General features: G+C 36.7%; 1 protein-coding gene across 3 annotated transcripts; it reads left to right on the forward strand.

Annotated features, from left to right (window-relative positions):
* Positions 1-1,178: 1,178 nt before the first annotated feature.
* Positions 1,179-19,695, forward strand: RFC2 (replication factor C 2). Of its 3 annotated transcripts, none has more exons than XR_016041661.1 (8): positions 1,179-1,469; positions 10,244-10,350; positions 10,453-10,554; positions 10,806-11,001; positions 14,697-14,794; positions 17,235-17,363; positions 18,378-18,572; positions 19,300-19,695. XR_016041661.1 is itself a non-coding variant. In XM_006857786.4 (7 exons), exons 1-7 carry the CDS (start codon positions 1,314-1,316, stop codon positions 19,408-19,410), a joined length of 996 nt encoding a protein of 331 aa, XP_006857848.1. In that variant the 5' UTR covers positions 1,179-1,313; the 3' UTR covers positions 19,411-19,695. The 3 variants fall into 3 exon arrangements, 1 of the variants encoding a protein (XP_006857848.1); XR_016041662.1 differs by having other exon boundaries at positions 10,806-11,288; positions 19,300-19,657; XM_006857786.4 differs by lacking the exon at positions 14,697-14,794.
* Positions 19,696-24,315: the final 4,620 nt, after the last annotated feature.

Raw genomic sequence — 24,315 nt, forward strand, 5'->3', positions numbered from 1 at the left:
CGATCTACACTATTTTTGAAAATTTAAATATTATAATTAGAGATGAAAATATATTTTAAGGCTATCACAAAAATTATCAGTATTAAAATCACATTTCTCAACATTATTTGAAAGGTGTGTTTTACTTTGATGTTTAGAGCCTCAACTTTGCACAAATTTAATAGTACTATATTTCAAGTTTAATTCATACTATTGAACTACTAAAAAATAAAAAATGAAACAAAAAAGAAACAAAGACAGTCTAGTTTCCAGAGGGTGACATTTAAGTGTCAACAAACTCAAAATTCAATTTTTTATTTGAAAATAATCACCATATTGTTATTACTATGCGGTTCTTAAAATTGAAGGCTTGAAAAAAAATAGGGAAAATTGCATATACCCACGCAACTTTAACTTCTTTAGCAACCTCTCCCCAACCAACTTTTGTATCGCAACTTTTACCCTAAAACATACTTTTCTAGCAACTACCCTCAAGTCAAATAAAATGTCAAATAAATATCAAAATACCCTCCTTTTAATTAAAATGCCTCACTCTCCTCGTTTTTTTGGTTTGGCAATAAGAAAGGCGGTCCGACATGAGGTGCACTTGGTCTGGTATGTCCAATTGCCGATCCAGAATTGTACTCTCTTTGTCGGCATAGTGTGCACACGATCAAGCACAAGGGGCCCTCGGTCTGCAAATATCCAACGCGGTCCGACAATTATTTTACCTCGGTTCGGCATAAGGTGACATCGATCCAACACTGTTTTCCCTCGGTCCAACATATTGTTCACATGGTCCGACATCTGCGCATTGGGGTCCGACAATGGTTTTATTTTACTGGTCCGACAATTTTTTACCACAGTCTGGTAGTTATCATTTGGTTATTACACGCTATAGGGATGTGAGGTGAGCTTGTATGGACAAAGGCATTTTGGTCTAAATAACTATAACTATTTGACTTGGTATTTGATAGAAAAATATGTTTTGATGTAAAAGTTATGGTAAAAAAATTGGTTGGGGGTATCACAATTTTTCCTATCAAAATATCCGAGTCGGTCTTCGAGCGGAGTATAGATACAGTTTGCTCCAGCGGGAGCGCAGTATATGCCTAAAATCCTCATTTTAAAACAGGTAGCCTCCCTCCTTTTATTTGCCGGCGCTCTCTCTCCTTTCCCTCCATTCGAAGGTATTTATATTTCCATCTCTCTCTATTTCGTTTCCCTCTATAAGAGGGTTTTGTATGGCCGCCATGAGCAAGCTTCATCATTTTCTCTGATCTCAAAAGAACGGTTTTTCCCCAATTATTTCACTGTTATTTTCCCCCAAAAACATGGCTACGAATTCGTCGTCATCTGGTGGTTATGAATTGCCATGGGTTGAGAAGTACAGGCCCGTAAAAGTTGCAGAGGTAGTGGGGAACCAGGACGCTGTTTCCAGGCTCCAAGTCATTGCAAGGGATGGGAATATGCCCAATCTCATTCTATCGGTAATAAACCCTAATTTATATAAGAGAGAGAGAGAGATTGGTCATATTTTGAAGTGTTTGGAGTGCGCCCACTTGATGCCCTTTTTTATTTGAATGGTGATTGGTGTAACAATGGAGACGTGTTTTTGATATTGTACATTGTAATTTCATGTTCAATGTTTGATTTATTGCTGGGTTATATTTACTGGTTTAGTTTGATTAAGGTTGAAACTTCTTACCGATACAAAGCAAGCGCTCAAGCTGATGTTTTCTCCTTTATTCACACCCACCTGTTTGTTTATTTGAGAAGTGGTTGACTTCCATCTGTTTACTTATATTGTCTTCATATTAAGTTATTTGCCATTCTTGGATATTTTATAAGTATGGATGCTAGTTAGGGCTGCCAATGGCCTCAGCTCAGGTCAGGCCAGGCCTGGTGCGGCCCGAGTTTTTCTTTTTCGGCTGGGCTCCAGCTCGGCCCAGAATTTATTGGCTGGGTCCAGGGTCAGCAAGACCTGAATATAAACTGCAACAAGTGGGCCGAGACTAATTACATCATCTGGGCCCCAATCCTGGCCCAGACCAGTTCCAAAAGTGGTTCTGGCCTTGCTTGGACCTATTCTTGGTGATTATGTGTGTGCGTGTGCATGTGTTTGTGTTTGTAGTTCAAGATTATCGAAATTTGATCAATTCACTTGTCGCAAACTCAGCATGATTGAAAATGCTGTTATTGCTTGTCATATCAAAGTATTTCAGAGAAAATGTCCGTATAATCAACAAAAAATAATGAATAATTGTCATAATGTTTTGCACTACAAAGCTTCTATCCTATACTTACCTACTATTTCTACTCGCATATGAACTCGCTATTATCTCAAGGATTGTATTGGCATGGCTGCTAGGGCTGATTAACACTAGTAGTTGTATCCATAGAAAATAAATGTGGATTGTGTGCATGATTTTTTATGGTAGAAGTTTATATAAGGCATCAACCTTACACTATAAAAGTAAAGTGCACCTCAAAAACCCATCGCCAAAAGTTGTTCCAACCCTGAAAAGCCCTCAAATTGATCATCTCGACCTCTAGATGTATGGGTACGGAAAGAATGACTTTGAAATTCCAAAAATAATGCATCTTGTAATACATTATCTAGACCCATTTTCAAGATTTTTATGTGTTTAGGGCGATGTTTAAGAAAACGGAAACGGACGTCTAGTGCTCGGGCGGCCCTGTAGAAAGAAGGGGGGTTATATATATATATATATTTGTTATAAATTTATGGTTTTGTATTACAAATATGCATTATAAATTGATGATTTTGCATTACAAATATGCATTATAAATTGATGATTTTGCATTATCAATTATGGACATAGCCTTACATACAATAATATTACCAAACATAGCGATACATATAGCCAAAACATAGCCATAAATACATTATAATCACAAAAAATAGCAAATTGAGAAAAAAACACTCACGAGGCATAACATAGTGCAATGTAAAGCCAACAAAAATAAAAATTAAAAAAATATCAAACTAAAAAAAAGCATATCATCATAAATGTTAAGACGAACTTCAAAAATAAACACATGGAAATGGGGGGAAAAAGAAAACACAACACAATACTCACAATAAATACGAAACCCCAAACAACACAATTGAATTTATTAACCTTTAAAAAACCCAATAGAAGTAGGATTGAATTGTGTTTGGGTATATGTGGCAATTAAAGGCCGTATGAGTGCTTGCAATTAAACTTTTGATATAATGGAACTTGAACTCAGTGGGAGTGTGGTCCTGTGTAGACTATAGTAAACAAATGATGTTTACTGATACCGGATTAGGCTTGACATGCTAGGCTAGTCGATTGAAAAAAACCCATGTTACCTGACTATAGAGATGAAATTAATAAGGGTTATAATGGATCATCCCTTTATGAGGTCGATGTATGCCTGAATGAGTGAGTCGAGGGACTGTGCGGCCCTTGTGTGTGATGGAGGCCCTCAGAGATGCGGGCCAAAGCCTCATATGCGTGCCATCACATGGCATGTACATATGATAGCCGTATCGGGAAAGCAAACCACCTTTGAGGGTGAAGCATGTACATCTGCGAGAGATTACCTCTATGCACCATAGAGCTGTGGTTGCATCAGGTCTAAGTGACCTTGGTACGTCTCTAGGGGAGAACCTGAAATCTACAGACTAGGATTACACCTCCTTGATCATTGGCTGACTTTGGCGGGCCAATCATGAGCCTCTGCGATAGATTGTTGGTCATGGGAACCGTTGGGTCAGTTTGAAAAAGCAAGTGTGGACCGTAGTTCACAGTAGAAGGTGGAGTGCTACAGAGTTGAATTATTCCTAGACCATATGAATCCAATTCCCATCAAAAGTATTTAATTATATTTGTTTTAGTGTTATTTGATTTTTAGAATTGTTATTTGAATTTTTTGAATCTCTGGGTATTTTATTTATGAAATTTGGATTTATAAAAACAAAAATATTGAATTTACAATGTTTTAATTATTCAAGGGGTATTTAAAAATTCTAGAAATCATGAATTAATTTTAGAAATGTTTTATTTGTGCATGGGGGGCCCAATTAGTATACATGGGCTTACCATTGCATCTTAGTGGGGCCCATGGAGTGCCACATAGGGTGGCACACCCCACCCGTGTCTCACTTTCTATTTTGTTGATTCAAACTTTATGGCTTGAAGGAAAAGATATTGTATTTTGGAAAGTTTGATTTTATGGAGTGTTTAAATCAAACTATGGAAAGTGTGAAGAGGCTTGTGCCTGAGAATAAGAAAGCACAATATTATTATTAATATTTTCGTATTTAATTTAATTGATGGGAAATTGATTAGGAAATGAAGGATAAAGGTTCTAACACCTTTCATATGATCTTGATGGCTAATGTATGGAATGGAAGACTCATATCTCTCACCCCACAAGTCACTCAAGATCAATGGTGCATATTTAATCTCCCTTGAGAGGCAAACCATATGGAAACCCTAACCCCCTTCAAGCACTATATAAAGGGGTGCCCTCTCCCATATTTGACACATCTAATCTCGTCTCTCTCTCTCTCTCATATGCTTTAGAGGGGCACGCCCCTAATAGATGCTCTCTCTTTCTCTTTAGTTCAATAAGAGGAGCACGACCCTAGTAGAGAAGGTCTCTCTCTGCCATGTTTCAAGGGAGGCACGCCCCACTCATTGGGATTATCTTTCTCTCATCTCCCATCTCTCACATGGCCTAAAGGGTTAAGGGTTTAGTAATGAGATGCTATCTCTCTCAACTAGGTTATCAAGGAGTAAGCCGTAGTTTGAGATATGATCTTTGTGTTATGAGTTATTGTTCCATTGGAGGGTTTGACCTATTTGCTTTTTCATGTTTGAGATTGAAAGTTGACCATTAATCCAGTGCCATTGAAAGGTGGTGACTCGGTGTGGGGTGTAATAAGCCCAGTAGAGGTAATCTATGGTATTCACTGTCTTGTTTTTTGCCATATTTATTTTGTATGTCTTTTATTATTCTCAAGCATATTGTCGTGTTTTTCTTTTGATTAGTAAAGAAGATGTCTTAGTGGCATCAAGTTTTAAATCCTAAATTTATTTTCTTTAATTCTTTTCATTCTCTTTTCTTTTTTTTTTCAATTTACTGCAGAAAAGATTTCAGGAAGAAATCCTTTGTGAATTGATAAAAATAATTATTTTATTGAGAGGTGTGCAATCTGATTTTCTGCTGAGAAAATTGTATTGTGATGTGAATGCCACTAAATCGTAGACCCACTACATGGTGTGCTTTAGGGATGTAATTGAGTGCTACTTTGAATTTTTGAGTATGTTTCAATACTAAAAAAGATTAAGAGATAAACTCTTTATGAGTTGAGAGATATCATATTTTTATCATGGGATGCTCATGTTCTATTTTACAGTAAATTGAAAGATGTGGCATGGTATCAGAGCAAAGAGAAGGAAAAAAAAAAGAAAAGAGAAGGAAAACAATTAAGAAAAAGAAAAGAGAATGAAAAGAATTAAAAAAAACAAATCTAGGATTTAAAACTTGATGCCACTAAGACCTATCTTTTATTAATCAAAAGAAAACCACACAATATTCTTGAGAATAATAAAAGACATAAGAAATAAAATTGGCAAGAAACAAGAAAGTGAATGCCGGAGATTACCTTAACTGGGCTTATTACACCCCATATTGAATCACCACCTTCCAATAGCGCGAGATCAATGGTCAACCTTCAATCTTAAACATGAGAAAACAAATAGGCCAAACCCTCAAACGGAACACTCATAATACAAAGATCATATTTTAAACTAAAGCTTACCCCTTGATAACCTAGTTGAGAGATATAACATCTCATTACTAAACTTTTAACCCTTTAGGCCATGTGAGAGATGGGAGATGAGAGAGATAATCACAATGAGTGGGGTGTGTCTCTCTTGAAACATGAGAAAGAGAGACCTTCTCTACTAAGGGCGTGCCCCTCTTATTGAACCAAAGAGAGAGAGATAACATCTACTCGGGGCGTGCCCCTCTAAAGCATATGAGAGAGAAGAGATTAGATGTGTGTCAGATATGGGAGAGAGCACCCTTTTATATAGTGCTTGAAGGGGGTTAGGGTTTCCATATGGTTTTTCTCTTAAGTGTGAGTGAATATGCATCATTGATCTTGAGTGACTTATGGGGCGAGAGATATGAGCCTTCCATTCCATAGATTAGCCATCAATATGAGCTCTCCATTTCATAGATTAGTCATCCAGATTATATGAAAGGTGCCAGAACCTTTATTATCCATTTCCTAAACCAATTTCTCATCAATTAAATTAAATAAGAAAATATTAATAATAATATTGTACTTTTTTATTCTGATGCACAAGCCTCTTCACAATTTTCATAGTTTGATTTAAACACTCCATAAAATCAAACTTTCCAAAATACAATATCTTTTCTTTCAAGCCATCAAATTTGAATCAACAAAATAGAAAGTGAGACTAGGATGGCCCCCCCATGCACAAATAAAATATTTCTAAAATTAATTCATAATATATAGAATTTATAAATTCCACTTGAATATTTAAAACATTGCAATGGTAGGCCCATGTATACTAATGGGCCCCCCATGCACAAATAAAATATTTCTAAAATTAATTCATAATTTATAGAATTTATAAATTCCACTTGAATATTAAAAACATTGTAAATTTAATATCTCTGTTTTTATAAATCCAAATTTCATAAATAAAATACCCAGAGATTCAGAAAAATTCAAATAATAATTTTGAAAATTAAATAACACTAAAATAAATATAATTAAATACTTTTGATGGGAATTGGATCCATAAGGTTTAGGAATAAATCAACTCTAGAGCACTCCATCTTCTACTGTGGACTACGGTCCACACTTGCTTTCTCAAACTAACCCAGAGGTTCCCATGACCAGCAGTCTATCGCAGGGGCTCATGATTGGGTCGTCAAAGTCCACCAATGGGAAGGCGATGTAATTTCAGTCTATAGATTTCAAGTTCGCCCCTATAGACGTACCAATGTCATCTAGACCTGATGCAATCACAACACTATGGTGTATAGGGGTAATCTCTCGTACATGTACATGCTTCATCCTCAAAGGTGGTTCGCTTTCTCGATACGGCTATCATATGTACATACCGTGTGATGGTACGTAGATGAGGCTTTGGCTTTCGTCTCTGAGGGCTTCCATCACACACAAGGGCCATACAGTCTCTTGGCTCACTCATGTTGGCATACTCCGACCTCATCAAGGGATGACCCATTATAACCCTTATCGGTTTAATCTTTATGCTCAGGTAACATGGGCATTTCTCAATACAAGCAGCTGCTCCCATTGAAATATTTAGTTTATTTGGATTTTTCATGATAGAGTAACTATATATCTGAATATACGAGCAGCTAAAAAGAATCGTGGGATTGTAGCTGTTCCCACTCAATTATAACACATATAACATATACATTCTCAGCATTCTTATGCCTATGTCATGAGGTAGTATAGCAAGTCTCATGCAATAAGTAATTCAATGCCCGTTGGTTTCGCAATATGCAAAACCTTCCTGAACCACAAAGGTTCAACCATACTAGTCTTCTTAGTAGTAAACCCATACAAACCAAGTTATCTATCCACACAACATGTGTTAAGGAGGCCTACCAAGATGGTTTTCTTATGACATTCCATATGTTAGGTAATCAAAGATTCTAAATAACTAAAAAACATGGGTCAAGGCATATAGGTATTTAAAAAACCAGTGCATGAATGAATGACAATTTTCTCCAAAGTTTATAAATACCTTCAATATCCAATGTCGTTCCCTTTTATCAAAAAGCTATTGACATGGTATGTATATTATCACAAGCAATAGTTAGATAATAGTATAACGCTGTATAATAATTTTCCATAAAGACTTAGTGGATCTTGCAGGACGATGGGGTTTTCTCAAAATTATATTCATAGACTTATGTTTTTCTTAAATGATCCAATTTAATTTTGAAATACATGCTTAGTCTTCAAAAATCATTTTACCGCATTCACTTTTAATTACCTACCAAGTCATGTTTATGGCAATTCCCAGATTGAGCGGTCTTCACACAAAGTGTCATATCTCGCCAACTTTGTATTGCCTCTCTCTGAAGTTTTACTGTTACAAACCATACTCATGGCACGCTATGACACCTTTGAATGAGCCCTAAAAAGGCTTCCATTATGAGGAATACAAAGATGTGCCTTAACAAATTGGTCAATTTCGGTTGCCATAGGCTCTATTTTTCAACCTCTTTAATCCCTAAAAAGTTTATGGTGGAATACCTTTCAATTCCTCGAGAAATTAAAAACTACAATTTTTTTTGAGAAATGAATTAAAAACTATGATCTTTAAAAAGTTTCATATTTGAACAAAAAAAATTGTTTTTTTTTTGACGAAATGGGGTTGTTTTGGGTGAGGCCAAAATGCCCCCGAGGGCCATCATCCCGCATTGAGCTGAATAGTCCTAGTGCGGGCGGTCAGGCCTTGCCACCCAAGCGGCGAGGTGGGCCGACTTTTTGAACATAGGTTTATGGATCTGCTCGTTTTACATTGTTTTTGGAGCTTAAAATTTAAGTTTAATATAAAAATAAATTTTCAGACCATCACAAGGGTTTTCTGGTACCTAAACTATGTGTGCCTTACTTTGATTGTTTAAGGTTGACACCTTATGTAAACCACACCCATCTTTCATTCTTACTATATCCTACAAAAATTGTCACAACAATTAATGGTTCATTCAATTTTCACATATGTTTTTCATCAAGCATGTGTCTTGATTGCAGAGCCTGGTAACTATTGTTTCATTTTTTAACATCTGATAACACCGAGTCCTCATGCACAATACAAACTTATATCAATGGGCGAGTTTCCATCAATGGAAAATTCCAAACAAAAATACGAGTGACAAATGGCCATTCAGTCTCTGCCATTACTGAGTGACAAAGGCATAGTCAGTCCCCCGAGGGGGGGGGGGGGGGGGGGGGGGAGGGGAAACGGGAGGGGCTCATTAGGTTCTGAATCCCAATTCACCTGGTTCGTCTTTGAACTACAAGGACTCGCTAGTGTTCCAATCCTGTAACCCAATCCAACTCAGGCATTTCCAAGCAGAATGGGAAATTTTAAACTAAAAATTTAAAAATTTTAAAAAATAAATAAGTGGAGACTCAACCGAGGTTTTCTCACTGGAATTGCATGCCTCTGTCCCGGGTGATTCCTGAGTTGGACCAGCTATTATTTATTCATTGCTACTAATAAAGTAGAATCCAAAGTTCCACCAGATATGGTGTGGCCGAAGATATCTCTAATCGCCCATGTTTGAATTAGCACACAATAGACCCAAACACCTCTCCTTGTACTTTTGCAATACAATGCCAATTCCAAGCAACATAATTGTTTTGGAAGCATTGTTGCCAAGAGTTGGTATGTTTTACAGATATGTTTGTGTGAACAAGGATTTGGGTGCTTTTTAGTTTATATGTCTCAGCGCATGGCATTAGTATGGTATTGGTATGATGTGGACGTGTTATTGAAATGGGCCTGAGTGCAGCATTCATACTATATGCATTCAATGTGAATGTGGTAGTTGGTTAGTTAGTGCTTATACTTGTGTCTCTGCGAACAAGAATAGTATAATGTATTTTGAAAGTGGGACCTTTGTCTTTCTTCTTTAATTTTTTGTGGGATTGATGAAATGAAATGGCAATAGGGACTGGAATGGTTTGACATGTTGCTTAAAATGTTTTCTTCTAATTCGTGATGTGCTTTGTAACAAACTTCAAACACATTTCTGGCGGTATTGTTGTTCTAGAAATGTCTCTGTATTAGTCCCTGATACTGGTTCTTATAGGAGCTCGTACAATGGGCAAAAAGTGATTCTAAGTAATCTATAGGTGGAGGCTTAGCCTTCTAAAGTCGATTATAACTGCCAGTATTATTTACTCAATCACAGTGAATGAGATTCTGGAAGGGAGCGAAATTTGTTGTTCTTGTGATTCTCATTCATGGTTTTCCTTTCTAGATCGTATTGTTGTTTTGGTTGGTCCAAGCAGCTTGGCTTTATCGAATACAGTAAACTTGCTCTTTATTTATTTATGAAACTCAACCAAAAATATCCCGAACATACTTCCACAAAGATGCATGCTATTTTTCATTGTAATTATTGGATTTGTTTTATCAAGTCTAGTTTTTAGTTGTTTTCTGCATCTTTACTATGCTAGGGCCCTCCTGGAACTGGAAAAACTTCCAGTATATTGGCACTTGCCCATGAGTTGTTAGGGACAAATTTTAAAGAGGCTGTTTTGGAACTCAATGCATCAGATGACAGGTATCCTGAGCTCTTGTAGACTTCCTCTTTCCTGTAAATGACATTTTTTTTGGGGGGACTTCTTCTTGCAAAGTTGAAGTTTAATGTTTCATATTCTTTCAGGGGAATTGATGTTGTGAGAAACAAGATCAAGATGTTTGCCCAGAAAAAAGTAACATTGTCCCCTGGTCGGCATAAGATAATTGTTTTGGATGAAGCTGACAGGTAATAATGCGAGCTCTCTCTCTCTCTCTCTCTCTCTCTCTCTCTCTCTTTTATCGTGTGGATTGCCGCGACCTGTTTGTCATCAATGTCAAACTCTGTTGAAGTGTTGATGTAGAAGACAAGAAATTAAAATCACCAAGTTTTGTTTTGTATAAGAGTTTGTGGTTTAAATTGCATTCACCTGGTCAATTTATTTTGCTGACATCAGATTTTCGTGGCATCACTATGTTTTGTGTCTCGTGATTATTCAGTATGACAACTGGAGCTCAACAAGCACTTAGGCGGACAATGGAAATATATTCCAATTCAACGAGATTTGCCCTTGCATGCAATACCTCGTCAAAAATTATTGAACCCATCCAGAGCAGATGTGCTATTGTTCGCTTTTCAAGATTGTCGGACCAAGAGATTCTTGGTCGCCTCATGATAGTGGTCGATGCCGAGAAGGTCAGTTTTCTTCATTTTTATTTTTTGAGGTCAAACACTAAAAGTTGATTCTTTGAATTGTGATTCTTTTTCAAATTTGAGTTTTATTTGATGTGGAATATATAACATTTCTAAAAGGGATTGTATACTATGGATGTAAGATTTGACATCTTGGAATGTGTCACAAAGATCGAAATTTTTTCTTTTGGACTTTGAGCCTGGTCAACGACACAATCCAACCGCCCGATTTCACATCTAATGGCCAAGGGTGATTGTGACCTCCTTGTACCAGGTTCGATAAGATAAAGGTTGGGGCCAGCTTGTCTTGTGTAAATAATATTTTTATTTGTTGACAAATTAATCTAACATGCTATTTTGTTTTGTGTGTGCATTTACTTTTTTGCTTTCTTTTGAATATTCTATAAGAGAATTTGTTTCAATGTGCTTCTGAGGCCCCAAGTTGCTGAAAAAACAAATTCAGAGGAACTTCATTTAAAAGATGTTGAATCATTTAGTTATGAAATGAAATTTATACAATGTAGAGAAAAATAGTGCCAGCGTGACATGTAATGTTTTGCACGTTTGGTTACTGTATTATGTTTTGTATCTTGGGTTGTGATGTTGGGGAACTCAAAAGTGAATTTGTTGCTCTAGTTCATAGTCTTCATCCTCATAGCCAAACATATCAGATCTGCACTTTTACCATTCCTAAGTTGCTGTGCATCCTTAATTGTTTATTTCCATCGTGTGCCCAGTTTGGACTCAGCCTTGTCATGGTGATACATGCTCTTGTAAAATGCATTTCTCAGAAGTAATCATATGTATTAGACTCAATGTGATCTGCCAACTCTAAGTTGATTGCCACATTAGGGATCATTGACTTCAGTTGAAGGGATGGATCCTGATATATCAAAAATTCCTCTTTTTCTTCTACGAAGAGCATCGCGTTTCTTGCTCCTTGCAGGGGCATTACTACCTCTAAATTGATCTGGAGCTTTTTATAGTCTTGGATTACTTATTGCGGGTATCCCTGTACACACATGTGCAGGCTACCAACCTTGACTGGTTTCTGGGAGCTACAAATGACCAGGCTTCTAGATTTCTATAATCTGGGTGGCAGTTTGGAAGTTATCTCATTTATGTATGAAATGTGGTTCATTAGTTTCCAGTTACACTAAAATTTCACGAGTTAATTTATGAGTTGAATACCGTTTATTGGTTTTTTAAGTTTCAACCAAATTGCACTGGATTTCTGAAATCATTAATTTCCTTTAGAAATGCTAATTTTGGTCCACACTAATCAGTTTAGATGGTTGCTTTAAACACCTATGGGCATTGTCTTTTGTTTGTTCTTCCTAAGATAGAAATTTAGATTCATCATCGTCAGAGCCTTTTCCCATTTAATTGGAGTTGGGGACACGGATCCTGGTCTGCCATTCTGCTCCAACCATGTCCTTTTACCCTTGCCCTTTTTGAGCTTTCCACTTGAACCAATTCGCACCTCCTAGCAAGTGTTGCACTGGGTCTGCACAACACATGGCCAGCTTACCTAAGTCTGCTTTCTTTCATCTTATCCCTTATTGGTGCCACACCTAAACTCTCCCGAATGTATTCATTTCAAATTCTATCCTTTCTTGTCTTGCCGCTCATTCATCTCGACATCATCATCTCAGCCAATGTTTTAAAATGCTGGATGTGGCCGAAAGTGGTGGGGGGGGGGGGGGGGGGGGGACCGATGCGGCGATGCGGTCAATAAATATAAAAAATTCTAAAAAATCTAAAAAAAAATAGGTTAATGCATAAAAAAAATAAAATATAGAGGTGGTATATGTGATTAGGTATTTAGTTTATTCATTAACTCCAAAAGTATTAGCTATCGCTTATTCTGTATCAACTATTGATGCAAATAAAATTATGTTTTAATTTTTTAATTTATTATTCTTTTGTTTATTTTCTTTAAGAATAGGAATAGGATAAGTTAAAGTGAGAGGAGGTGCTTGAGTTGTCAAGAGAATTTTGGGGATTAGATAGGAAATAATATTGAAAAGGTAATCTTGATAGCATGTTTAGTTAGATTTAGTGAGAGATTGAAGGAGGATTTAATTATGAGAAAAATATGGGAGTTAGATATAGGAAGGATAATGGGAGTTTGTGAAGATGGGGGGAGTTTCCTCGATTCAAGGGACTCCACGTGATGGGTAGAGAGAGTTTAAATGAATTAAAAAAAAAGGAAGGAGGAAGAGAGAAAATAGGGAGATGAAGAGAGAGAAAATATGGAGCTTGGAAAAAAACGTGCAACTTAAAGAGAGATATTTTTTTAGTTATTGTTTATCTTTTTTAGTCTATTTAAAGGGAGATATCCCTTCATTATAAAGGATCAAATAATGATTAGAGAATGATCAAAGAATGAGAATTGAGAAAAGTTGATCTTGTGAAAAGATCTAAATTGAAAAAAGTTGATCTTGTGAAAAGATCTGAATTGAGTAAAGTTGATCTTATGAAAAGATCGTTTTTGGGGTGGACTCCTTTGCAGACCTTGAAAGAGTCTATAATATCTTAAACCTTTATTTATTTTTTATTTTTTGGTTGGTTATTGTTTTCTCTCTGCATCAACTATCCCTTGATAGAAACTAGAAACTTGAAACTAACTTCATAAAACATTCAACAATCAACAACCAACAACCATAAGCACAAATCTGCAACCACAAACTTTAAAGGTACAAATTATTACAAACTACAACTCCATGAAGATTAAAGAGTTTTAAAGTCAAGCTCAAGAAGAGTCGATACAATCATCATCTTCATGGCCCTTGAAACCTTCGATTTGTTGTCACATGTTTGCTTAAACTTCCTCAAATCAACACCCAAAAGATACAAATCAACAACCAAACATGAACAAATGCACAAATCGACTTATAAAAAAACAAATGCACAAATCGAAGAACTTCAACCAATAAAATTTCCGCCCAAAATTTTTTTTGATTCAATCGATCCAATAAAAGCCATGGATGTGGCTGAAAAATGTTGTTTGGGGGGTTTAATACCCCCTCAAACCCTTTTCCCCTATTTTTGAAGGTCAAAATGACCTTATTAGCTCTGCCCAAGGGGTATATTTTTGAAAAAAATCGTAGACAGATTATGTGGCCTATTGTGGCTTTGATGGGGGATGCGGCTCTGATACGGAGAGATACGGTGCATATGCAGTCGCATAACTCCAAACCGCATATGCGGCCAAGTTTGATGCACCGGGCAACGCATATTGCATGATGCGATCCCATATGCGTTGATGCGGCCGCATTTCAAAACACTGATTTCTGCTACACTTATTCTATGGGTATATTGTTTCTTGCGCGCTCAACATTTTGCCTTATAAAGCAAAGCTGGTCTTACAGCTGTTCTATAGAACTTGCCCTTCAGCTTCATAGGTATGTGGCAATCATATAAAATTTCAGTTGCACATCTCCACTTCACCCACCTAGTTTTAACTCTATGTGTGACATCTTTCTCAATATCTCCATTTTCCTTTATTATTAACCCAAGATAAGTACGATCTCATTTGTATTTCTTGGCTATCAATATTAACTACTTCCTCATCTTTTCTCCTATTATTACTGAAGTTTCCTTCCATATACTTCGTCTTAGTCTGGTTATTTTTAAAACCTTTAAATTCTATAGCATCCCTCCAAAGATCTAACTTTGTGTTGATGTCATTTCAGGTCTTATTGATCAAATCTATGTCGTCCGCGAATAATATGCATCCTGATACCTCATCTTGTAGGTGCCTAGTTCAGTCGTCCATAACTAAGACAAATAGGTATGAGTTCAATGTTGATCCCTGATGTAGACCTATTGTCACTAAAAACTCGCTCGTATCTCCACTAGTTGTTAATACACTAGTTAGCGTTCCCTCGTACATATCTCTCACCAAGTCGATATAGTTTTTGGAGACTCCTTTCTTTTCCAACACCTACCAAATCAAATCTTGAGAGGAAATTTTAGATTAAATTGAAACACTACCTAAATGTTCCTAAAAGCATTTAAATGTAAATTATCTGGTCGAAAAATTTCCCATACGGTCATAAGTGCATGCCGTGTTAATTGTTCTTTTGATTAGTTTGAATGATCTTGTTCTTTTTTGGGTAATTCAGTGGGGATGACAAACACTTACCTGTTTTTCGAAATCGTTAGTGGTTTTTAATGCGTTAGGTGAGAATGGAAGCCTAGACTTTAGTTGCTCATCTCTTTGTATTAAAGGTGCTTGGTCTTTGGAACTTGTAAACACCTGTGTGTCCAATCATGTGCATTTAATAAGCCGACGATGTCACATATAAACTTATGATTATCATTGAGTCCCACTTTAGTTTTCCATTGTTCTCCTTAGCCAGCTTGTTTGGATTCTGGCTAGCCACAAGCCACCTTAAGATATTTGTCAATCTATGTTAAAAGCGTCCTGATGTATCCATTCATACAGTCCCTATCTGCAAGTGGCTGTTCTCGATTAACATTCATCTCTACCATAGCTTCTGAAAAAAAGAAAAGAAAAAGGAAAATAGAAAGGAAAATCTAGTTCTGTGTCATAATTTATGGTATTATACTTTTCTGGGGTCCCACTTGTTGGAATGCTGGGTGCACTGCTGTCCTTATGCATAGATCTATGTAAATGGATAAATATTCTTTTAAATTCATAAAAAGGGACTGTGACATACTGCTTTCCTATCCTCTTAACAATGCCATACTGCCCTCCTGTCCTCCCAATTGGATTGTATATTCTGAATTTGAATATTATTGATTTTATCTGGAGAGACAGATGAAGGATCAGAGATTTTTTGCTTTGTAAGATCACGTGCTTAGGGATTTGATTAGATGCTGTGGCAAAATATGCTTTATAGATATAGGCATATATACCACACCATATCTAACATTAACTCCCGAAGCATATGATCATATACAAAACAAATCCCTATGCATAAGGATGGGTGTCCTTCTTAAAGTGCAAAGATATGGCCCGTGTTCTCATCAAATTGTAGCACCCTTTCTTCAGATGTCACTTGGTTGATGTATTCCTTCAACTACGACATATATCGCCCACTTCACTAAATGGAAACTGTCACCATCATTCCTACTTCACATCTTAAGCATTTGTGCTATTACACCAGGGATGCAAAATGATCATATAGTGAATAGCTAAATGTTTTGGATGTGACATCCTTAATTGAGAGACTCTATCCTCAAGAAATAAATAGTTTCTCCTTGTTAATGTCAATCTCCTCTTATAACATTCTGCGATCTGAGCTCATACACATTTTACATTTGTTTTACAAGCATTTCACCTTCGTTTCCCATGTGCTTCATATGTGTTTCACTTGTTTTTGAGGTGCTTATTGCTTCCTCTCTGAAAGCTCCCACCTGCCCTTGGCGCTTTTGGTAAGTATGGTCTGAACAGAGCCTAAATTGTACAACGTCTATGGTTTAAGGAAACAAGGCAAATCGCTAAGGAACCACATTTGCCATTGTTATTTCTTCATTAATGTTGGAGCCTTCTTAAAGCGCTCACTCAAATGTGTTTGGAATTTAGATGGAATGTGCCATTACTGGGTTGAATTTTTGGCACAAATTATGGAGAATTGGTTGAGGAGTAGGATTTGTTCGAGACACGCAACATAGGTTTAAGGCCACCTAACTGTTTCACATCACTATCCTGATGGGCAATTCATATGCGGTTTTTCTGATGGCAATGTGACACAACGGCGTGGCTTTTACCCTATATTAAGTGTTGGCAGTCACCTTTGATTTTACTTTGAATAATAACCAAGGTCTAAGAAGCTGACTGCCTATGGAATTTTAGTTTCCTAGGCAACTTCTTATGGTGTTTCAAAATTTGAGTGAATTTCAGTGACATCCTAGTGGAAAGGTAAGGTCTTCTCCTGAATATACGAGTTAAAACAACCATCAACGATCTTGCCCACCATTCATTATCAACTTAATGACCTAGATAAAATTTTCTTTGCCTTGTCTTTCAAGATCCTTTCGTTTAGTATGCCTAACCTTTCGAATAGTTTAGACTTTAGTGCCATGATGATTTCTTTCATGCATGTTGTTGTAGAATCACTTCAAAATTTGAATTGCAGGCTTTCTGATTTATGCCTTACATTTGCTATTAAATGTTTGTGTTTGGCTATTTACAAGGTATTGTTTTAATATGCTACTTGATGATTATTTGCTTTAATTATGCGATATTGGTTTATGCAAATTAGGTACCTTATGTGCCAGAAGGACTTGAAGCTGTTATATTTACTGCCGATGGTGATATGAGGCAGGCCTTGAATAACTTGCAAGCCACGTATAGTGGCTTCCGATTTGTCAATCAGGAGAATGTTTTTAAGGTTGGACTTTCCACTAATTATTTTGGGGATTTTTTTTTATGAAGGATATTTTTTTTTGGTGGTTTTTTTGACGCATTATTTATTTTTTTGGGATTTTAGATGATTTATTCATTTGGGAATTTACACTATTTATTTTTGGATATGCTAATGAGAATCTTACAATGTGACCCCTATTGATATACACCAAGAATTTGGACATTGAATTTTGATACCTTCCTTGCAAAACATATTGGCAGGTGCGTTTCCATAATTACCAAGGGAAGCACATGAGTTAGTGGTTAAAGAATTGACATTTTTCAGTTGATGAGGCCTTTATGGTATTACTAAATAGGTCGTTAAGTTCTGCACCAATAAGTTCCATTGTGCCCTTGAAAAGTACCAAAAACACTTGAATGTTTTCCATGAATGTTTCTATGCAATATGGACATGCGTGTCTGCAGTTTTGCATGTTTCAGCATATTAAGATCCTACACTTCTATCTTGACACCTGAGAAACCCAGACCCTACTTAATTTATTTTCTTGAATTCCCACTATAAAAGTACTTAATGTACATCCAACCACGAGTGCCCTTCTCTTGTCTATGCAGCAGAGGTGGGGGTTAGTGCTTGTTTTACAATGCTTCACTCTATGGTTGGTGTTGTGTATTTTTAACTTTGGTAGATAAAGCACAATTAAAAACTATGCAGAGGTTCATGGTGAGGTTCAAATGCAATTCATTTGGACCTACTATCCTTTTTGCTACTACCCCCCCATCCAATGTCATGGAAAATGGAATTATATAATTTATTAAAAACAATGTTTTATGTACAAGTCCTTTATTTTACCACGTACTTAAAATTTTTTTAAGCTGAACTACTAAACACTTTCGTAGGGTGCATGTTTGCATATTTCTTTCTATTAATTCTTATGCCCTTTTTCATAGTTACAAATATCTACCTGTTTGAGCTCTAAGTGCTCTAAATGTTTCCAGGTTTGGATGACGGAATTGACTTTCTTGTATTTTATATGTTCAGGTTTGTGACCAGCCTCACCCTTTACATGTCAAAAACATGGTTCGAAATGTGATAGATGGGAAGTTTGAGGAGGCCTGCTCTGGTTTGAAGCAACTCTATGACTTGGGTTATTCTCCAACAGACATTATTACGACCCTCTTCCGTATAATCAAGAACTACGATATGCCAGAGTATTTGAAACTTGAGTTTTTAAAGGTATGGGTTGGTTTCTTATTTATTAGTACAGGAAAATGATCATACAAGTCAATTAATATAGGCTGGACGGTCTAGATTGAAGGAGAAAGAGCTGAAGGGCAGATTTGTTAGTAAATTATATATTGAAAAAGGTAAGGAGGGGCATGATGGACCACAAATTTTGGGCATATGTAGGTCTCATCTAGATGCTCAAAATAAAAAAGGTAAGAAAATTAGATTCACACAAATTTTTTTGGGTAAAATGAGTCCGCCATTCATGGTTGTTTGGATCATCTCTTCTTCAATTTGGCCATCCGGCCTAGACAATGCTATAGGCCCGCCTAGACTATGCTATAGGCTAGTCTTTGCTTGGAGTCATATTCCTAGAAGTCCAACATTTATTCATAGGTCCACTTTTTTACACAACCCAATGTTATAAAGGATGGTATATAATAAAACCTTTTACTTTTGGTACAAAAGGGTCACAACCACCCTATCCATTAGATGTTAAATTAAGTGGATAGGCGCTTGTCATTTCAATGCACAAATTTTAAAAGAATTAGCACAAACTTTGAGCATGATCAATAGTACACCTCCACTTATTTGATTTCACATCTGTTTGCTGGGGTTGATTGTTACCTTTTTGTACCTGAGGTAAAACTTTATTGTGTACTTTCCCTTTTTAGTGATACAATTCTGATTTTTCGTTTGGCTTTTCTTTGACTTAGTGCATGAAATGACATTGTAGGAAACTGGATTTGCTCATATGAGGATTTGTGACGGAGTTGGTTCGCTCCTCCAATTGTGTGGTCTCTTGGCAAAGCTCTCTCGTGTTCGAGAAACTGCTAAAGCTGTATAGTTCGATCTTTGATGTTTTTACTGTTTGATTTCCATAACCCTAGGTTTTTTATTTGCTTTGCTGTGATCACTTTTCTGGCTGGAGCTCAGTCTCCTTTTTTCATGAGAGAGAGTTCTTGTTTCATACTTTTTGTCCATTCTTACATGGATGTTGATATGAGTATTATGTCTGATACATGTGTAAGGTGTGGTGTCAAAAAAAAATAGGCGCATAAAGTCCAAAATAAAAATTTTCGAATGTTGTGACAGATTTCAATCTATTAAATTTTACATCCTTTGTCTAAAATTGATTGTGACCTCTTTGTACCAAAAGTAGATGGTCTTAGAGTATATATATATATATATATATATATATGATTCAATCTACAAAAATTGTACATACCCTCTCTTCATCCCAGTGGTCAATTTCCAAAAAAAAAAAAGAAATTGAATATGCATCATAGATTTGTTTAAAATGAGTCCCTTCCAGTAATGAATCTAGACCATCCATTTGGTCAATTTCAAGATTTAGGGTGGCTGGGCATTCAAACCCTCGAAGAAAATAATCTTGCTCTACTTGGGAAATGGTGGTGGCGCTTAGCTACCCAAAACAACCATCTCAAGCAGGAGGTGATCAACTCAAAATACCACAGTTTTGACCCCTCTGGGGTACCCTCCTGATGAGCGCATAGCAACTCTAGGATATGGAAGTCCATACTGCGTTCTTATCCACACTTTCAATCCATGATCTGGTACAGGGCTAGGCAGGGTGACAAAACGTTGTTTTGGATCGATACTTGGTTGGAGGATGCGCACCTTAAAGACCTATACCCTAGACTTTTCCTCTTGGCCAATGACTTTAATGCAACGGTGGAATCTCAGTTTTAGCTGATGGGCCATAGGAGGGTGTGGAGTCCTACTCTCAAAAACCACTCTCGGATCTAGAATTTCGAGAATTCACATCCCTTTCTATCACTCTAAACTTAGTCTTCCTGTCCCTTCGAGGCCACTCTAAACTTAGTCTTCCTGCCCCTTCGAGGCCAAGATAGCCTTATCTGGACCCCCAACCACTCGGGTTCCTTCTCGGTGGCCTCCTTCTACTCTTCTGATCTTCTCTAGCTCATCCCTGAAGCCCCCCTGCTTGCCCCAATTCTATTGTAAACAAAGTTTGGATCCCTTTGGTTCCCCCCAGGATTCAATTCTTCAATTGGATAGCTGGATTCGAGAGAGCCCTTACTGTAGATCAATTGCAGAGAAAGGGTCTCCAAATCCCAAATAGATGCATTATGTGCACTGAGGGCGAGGAGACCAATGCTCACCTCTTCATCCATTGCAAGGTAGCCTCGTCTATATGGACTGACATCCTTCAGTTATTCCAATGGTCCACCTGATGTCCCACATCTCATCGGTTCTACGTTCTCAACCCCATGGCCTAAGGCCGGCACCTTCTTGTGGTAGGCCTCAGTGGCTGCCACCCTTTGGACAATTTGGACTGAGAGAAATGCCAGAATTTTTCGAAGCCAGTCATCTCTGTGAATGCACTAGTAGAAAATATCAGAGAAGCAGTCATCTTCTGGGCCAGTCATAACAAACAGTTCAAAAACCTTTGCCACTTTGACTTTCTCCAACCCTGGACTCCCATTCTCTCCTTCAAAACTCAGAGGCCATCATGCTTTTCCCTTTGGAGACCACCCCAAGAGGGTCACATCAAGCTTAAATTCGATGGGTGTTCTCTCGGAAACCCAGGCCATGCAGGCATAGGCGGCATGTTTCGCGACCACAACAACAATACCCTTTGCTCCTTTCCTATTCCCATTGGTGCATCTGATTCAACAATTGCGGAGGCCTCTGTCCTCCGGGAAGGCCTCAGAAAGTTAGACACTAGCTGGGGGCAGTATGTAACCGTTGAAGATGACTCTTACAATGTTATAGCTTGGGCCTCAGGCACTGCCCCTGGCCTTGGAGGCTTGACAACATATTCGAAAAAATCTGTCAACTCACAAGGAATCTACAAATTTTGTGGAATCACATTTGGAGAGAAGCAAATGGTAAGGCCGATTCCCTAGCAAAGGCAGCTGCAACCTTGTCTCAAGCCAACCTGAGCAAACTTAGTGAACCTTTGCTCGACTCCCTATCACAAATTGGACTTGATATAATGGCTCAATTCATGTAAAGCTTTTTTGATACACCCTTGGCTTTGTACAGAGCAGCCGTTTGTGGGCTTCTTATTTTTTTGGGTGGAACTTGTCTGTGAGTATCCTGCCCCCCGCTCCTCTCACATTCTGTACTCACTTTCTGTTCAATACAGTCAACATATTAAAAAGTTAAACATTATTCATCTAATGATAATAAAGCTATCTAAACAAATGGACGGCTTATGATGATTGGGCTAAAAAAACACTTTTTAGGGTTTATTTTCAAAATTTGTTTTTTTTTTTGTGATTGTTCAATGGAATGAAAAGAATGTACATTTAAAAACTGGGATTAAACAAATGGAACTAACATGGTTTTCAAGGTTGTTGCATTGTATTACTATAAACTGTACCCCTTTAAAGGGAGTTTCAAGCCACTGGTTTTTCTTCAAAGAGTTTTAAAGTATGTAAACCATATTACTATTGGTTTTCTTGTTGGGAAAGTTCCCATGGTCAATCTCATATTTCTTTTTAAAAATTTTGAAATTTAGAGAGTAAATTGAAAACCATATGGGATTATGTTTGGACCAGGGGAGTTCACATATTAGACCTCTTTCCTGGTGTTTTATGAACCCACCAAAGTATTAACTCAACACTTTAGTCTAGATGTAGTATTCATTATGCATGTAAAAGTATGTGAAAGTATAATAAAAGATAAGGTTGTTTCTCAAAGATGTATCAAGACAAAGTTTGAGTCTGACAGAATTATACCCAAACATATATTTCCCCAATTCATTTGGTAGCTAGATGTTAGATTTGTGTTATTTTCATATCTTTTTCATATGATACTGTCTATAAGCTGGATCCCTATAACTGAGTAGATTAATACTTAGTTAAAGTGTGTGACACGATTCACTTTTACTTTAACCATTTGCACATCCATTTGATTTATGTTAGTTATTTCAAGTCCTTAAAGCTTGTTGAATATAATCATGAGGGGGTAAGTCCAGTCATGTCGAGTTTGGTCTCTACAAAAGCTCTATATCTAAGAGATATAATTATTTATATTTTATTTATACCCACCATTCTTCTCCAATCTGCTAGTCCCTGCGTTTGGGAAGGGAAGATTAGGGAGGTGAGTTATAGTTATTTGTATTTTACTTGTACTAAACATTCTTTTCCAATCTCCTAATCCCTGCGTTCGGGAAGTGAAGATTAGGGATCTCCTAGTCCCTGCGTTCGTGAAAGGAAGATTAGGGAAGTGAGTTATAGTTATTTGTATTTTACTTGTACTAAACATTCTTCTCCAATCTTCTATCCTGCGTTCGGGAAGGGAAGATTAAGGAAGAGAGTTATAGTTAATTGTATTTTACTTGTACTAAACATTCTTCTCCAATCTCCCTCTCAGTGCTCGGGGAGGGACGATTAGGGAAATCGTATTGATTGATGCTTTCTCTATACCTCTGGAAAAAGCATGAAAAAAACCCCTCAAATGGTACGATCCCCCGTTGCCTCGAATGATAAGGGTGATCTTGTAGTTCTTTGTTTATGAAGATGCGTTGTTAGCTGCTCCATTTTCCCGGTACAAGGTGGTCACAATTACTTACAACCATCCGATGTGAAGTTTGATAACTTGGATGTGTCACAAAGTTCGAGAAAATTTCTTTTGAAGTTTGAGCTTGGACAATGGAATAATTGCAGTGACCCAATTTCACATCCAATGGTTAAGATTAATGTCTCACCTTGAACCAAAGGTAAATGGTCTCATTCTATATTTTCTCATGAAGGTGCACCTCCAAATTTGATCATGATTAGATCATAACATGTTATTTGTTGTAAAATATTCTTAGGATTATTTTAAAATATATTTTCATATCTAATTAGAAAATTTTTAAATCCAAAAATAGTTAAAATCAAGTAGATCTATAAACATATAAAAATCTTGAAAATGGACGATCTAGATAATGTGTTGCAAGATGCACTATTACTGGGACTCTAAAGACTATTTTTTTTTTTCATATTCATACATCTTAATGTTGAGATAACATCAATTAGAGAGTTTTTAACATTAAACCAACCTTTCGATAGATTTTTGGGGTGCTTCTGTAATTCTACATTTTAAAGTTGCGACCTTATATAAACTTTTTCATATATATATATATATATCTTATCTTGGCAGAGAGCCAAGAATACACCATTGGTATTTGATTCTGGTAAAAGGGTGAGTTGGATACTTCACCCTAACATGGTCTTGCTATTTTATGTATGAATGCTACGTGGGGTTGAATCTCCTAACAAAATATGGCACTTTGTCATTTTGGTTTTGCTTTAACGGATATTTGTGATTATGAGACGTAAATTTGTATTTTGAAAGATTGTTTAATGGCTAAAATTAACTTCTTTTTAACTTACTCAGAAATGGATGATACAAGTAATGAGCTAGTGGATACAGAAATGAATGATACAAGTAATGGGCTAGGGGATACTTCTTTCTAATGAATGTTAAACTATGATCATCTTTGTTTACTGATGTCTTATATCTACAGGTGTCAAGTACTGGAGTTTATCCCATAATTGTTGATAATATTTTTGGACAAATAGCTGTTGATAATATTTTTGGACAAATAGCTCAGATTATTTACATGTGTTTGCAGCTGAATCTAGTAACTGTAGTGAAATCCAGTAACAAACCCATCAAGTCACTGTAATGAAATCCAGTAACAAAGCCATCAATCCAGTAACAAAGCCATCAGTATTAAAATCTATTAACTTTACCTGCCCTGTTTTATTTGGAA

This window comes from Amborella trichopoda, chromosome 9, assembly GCF_054954075.1.
Source record: "Amborella trichopoda isolate Santa Cruz 75 chromosome 9, AtrichopodaSantaCruz75HAP2 v2.0, whole genome shotgun sequence".
In the NCBI taxonomy this organism is placed as follows: domain Eukaryota; kingdom Viridiplantae; phylum Streptophyta; class Magnoliopsida; order Amborellales; family Amborellaceae; genus Amborella; species Amborella trichopoda.

Excerpts from the sequence above, each read along its gene's own strand:
- RFC2 (XM_006857786.4), top strand. The coding sequence starts at position 1,314 with ATGGCTACGAATTCGTCGTCATCTGGTGGTTATGAATTGCCATGGGTT. Across the intron at positions 10,555-10,805 it reads GTTTTGGATGAAGCTGACAG|TATGACAACTGGAGCTCAAC; the intron begins GTAATAATGCGA and ends GTGATTATTCAG. Across the intron at positions 17,364-18,377 it reads ATCAGGAGAATGTTTTTAAG|GTTTGTGACCAGCCTCACCC; the intron begins GTTGGACTTTCC and ends TTATATGTTCAG.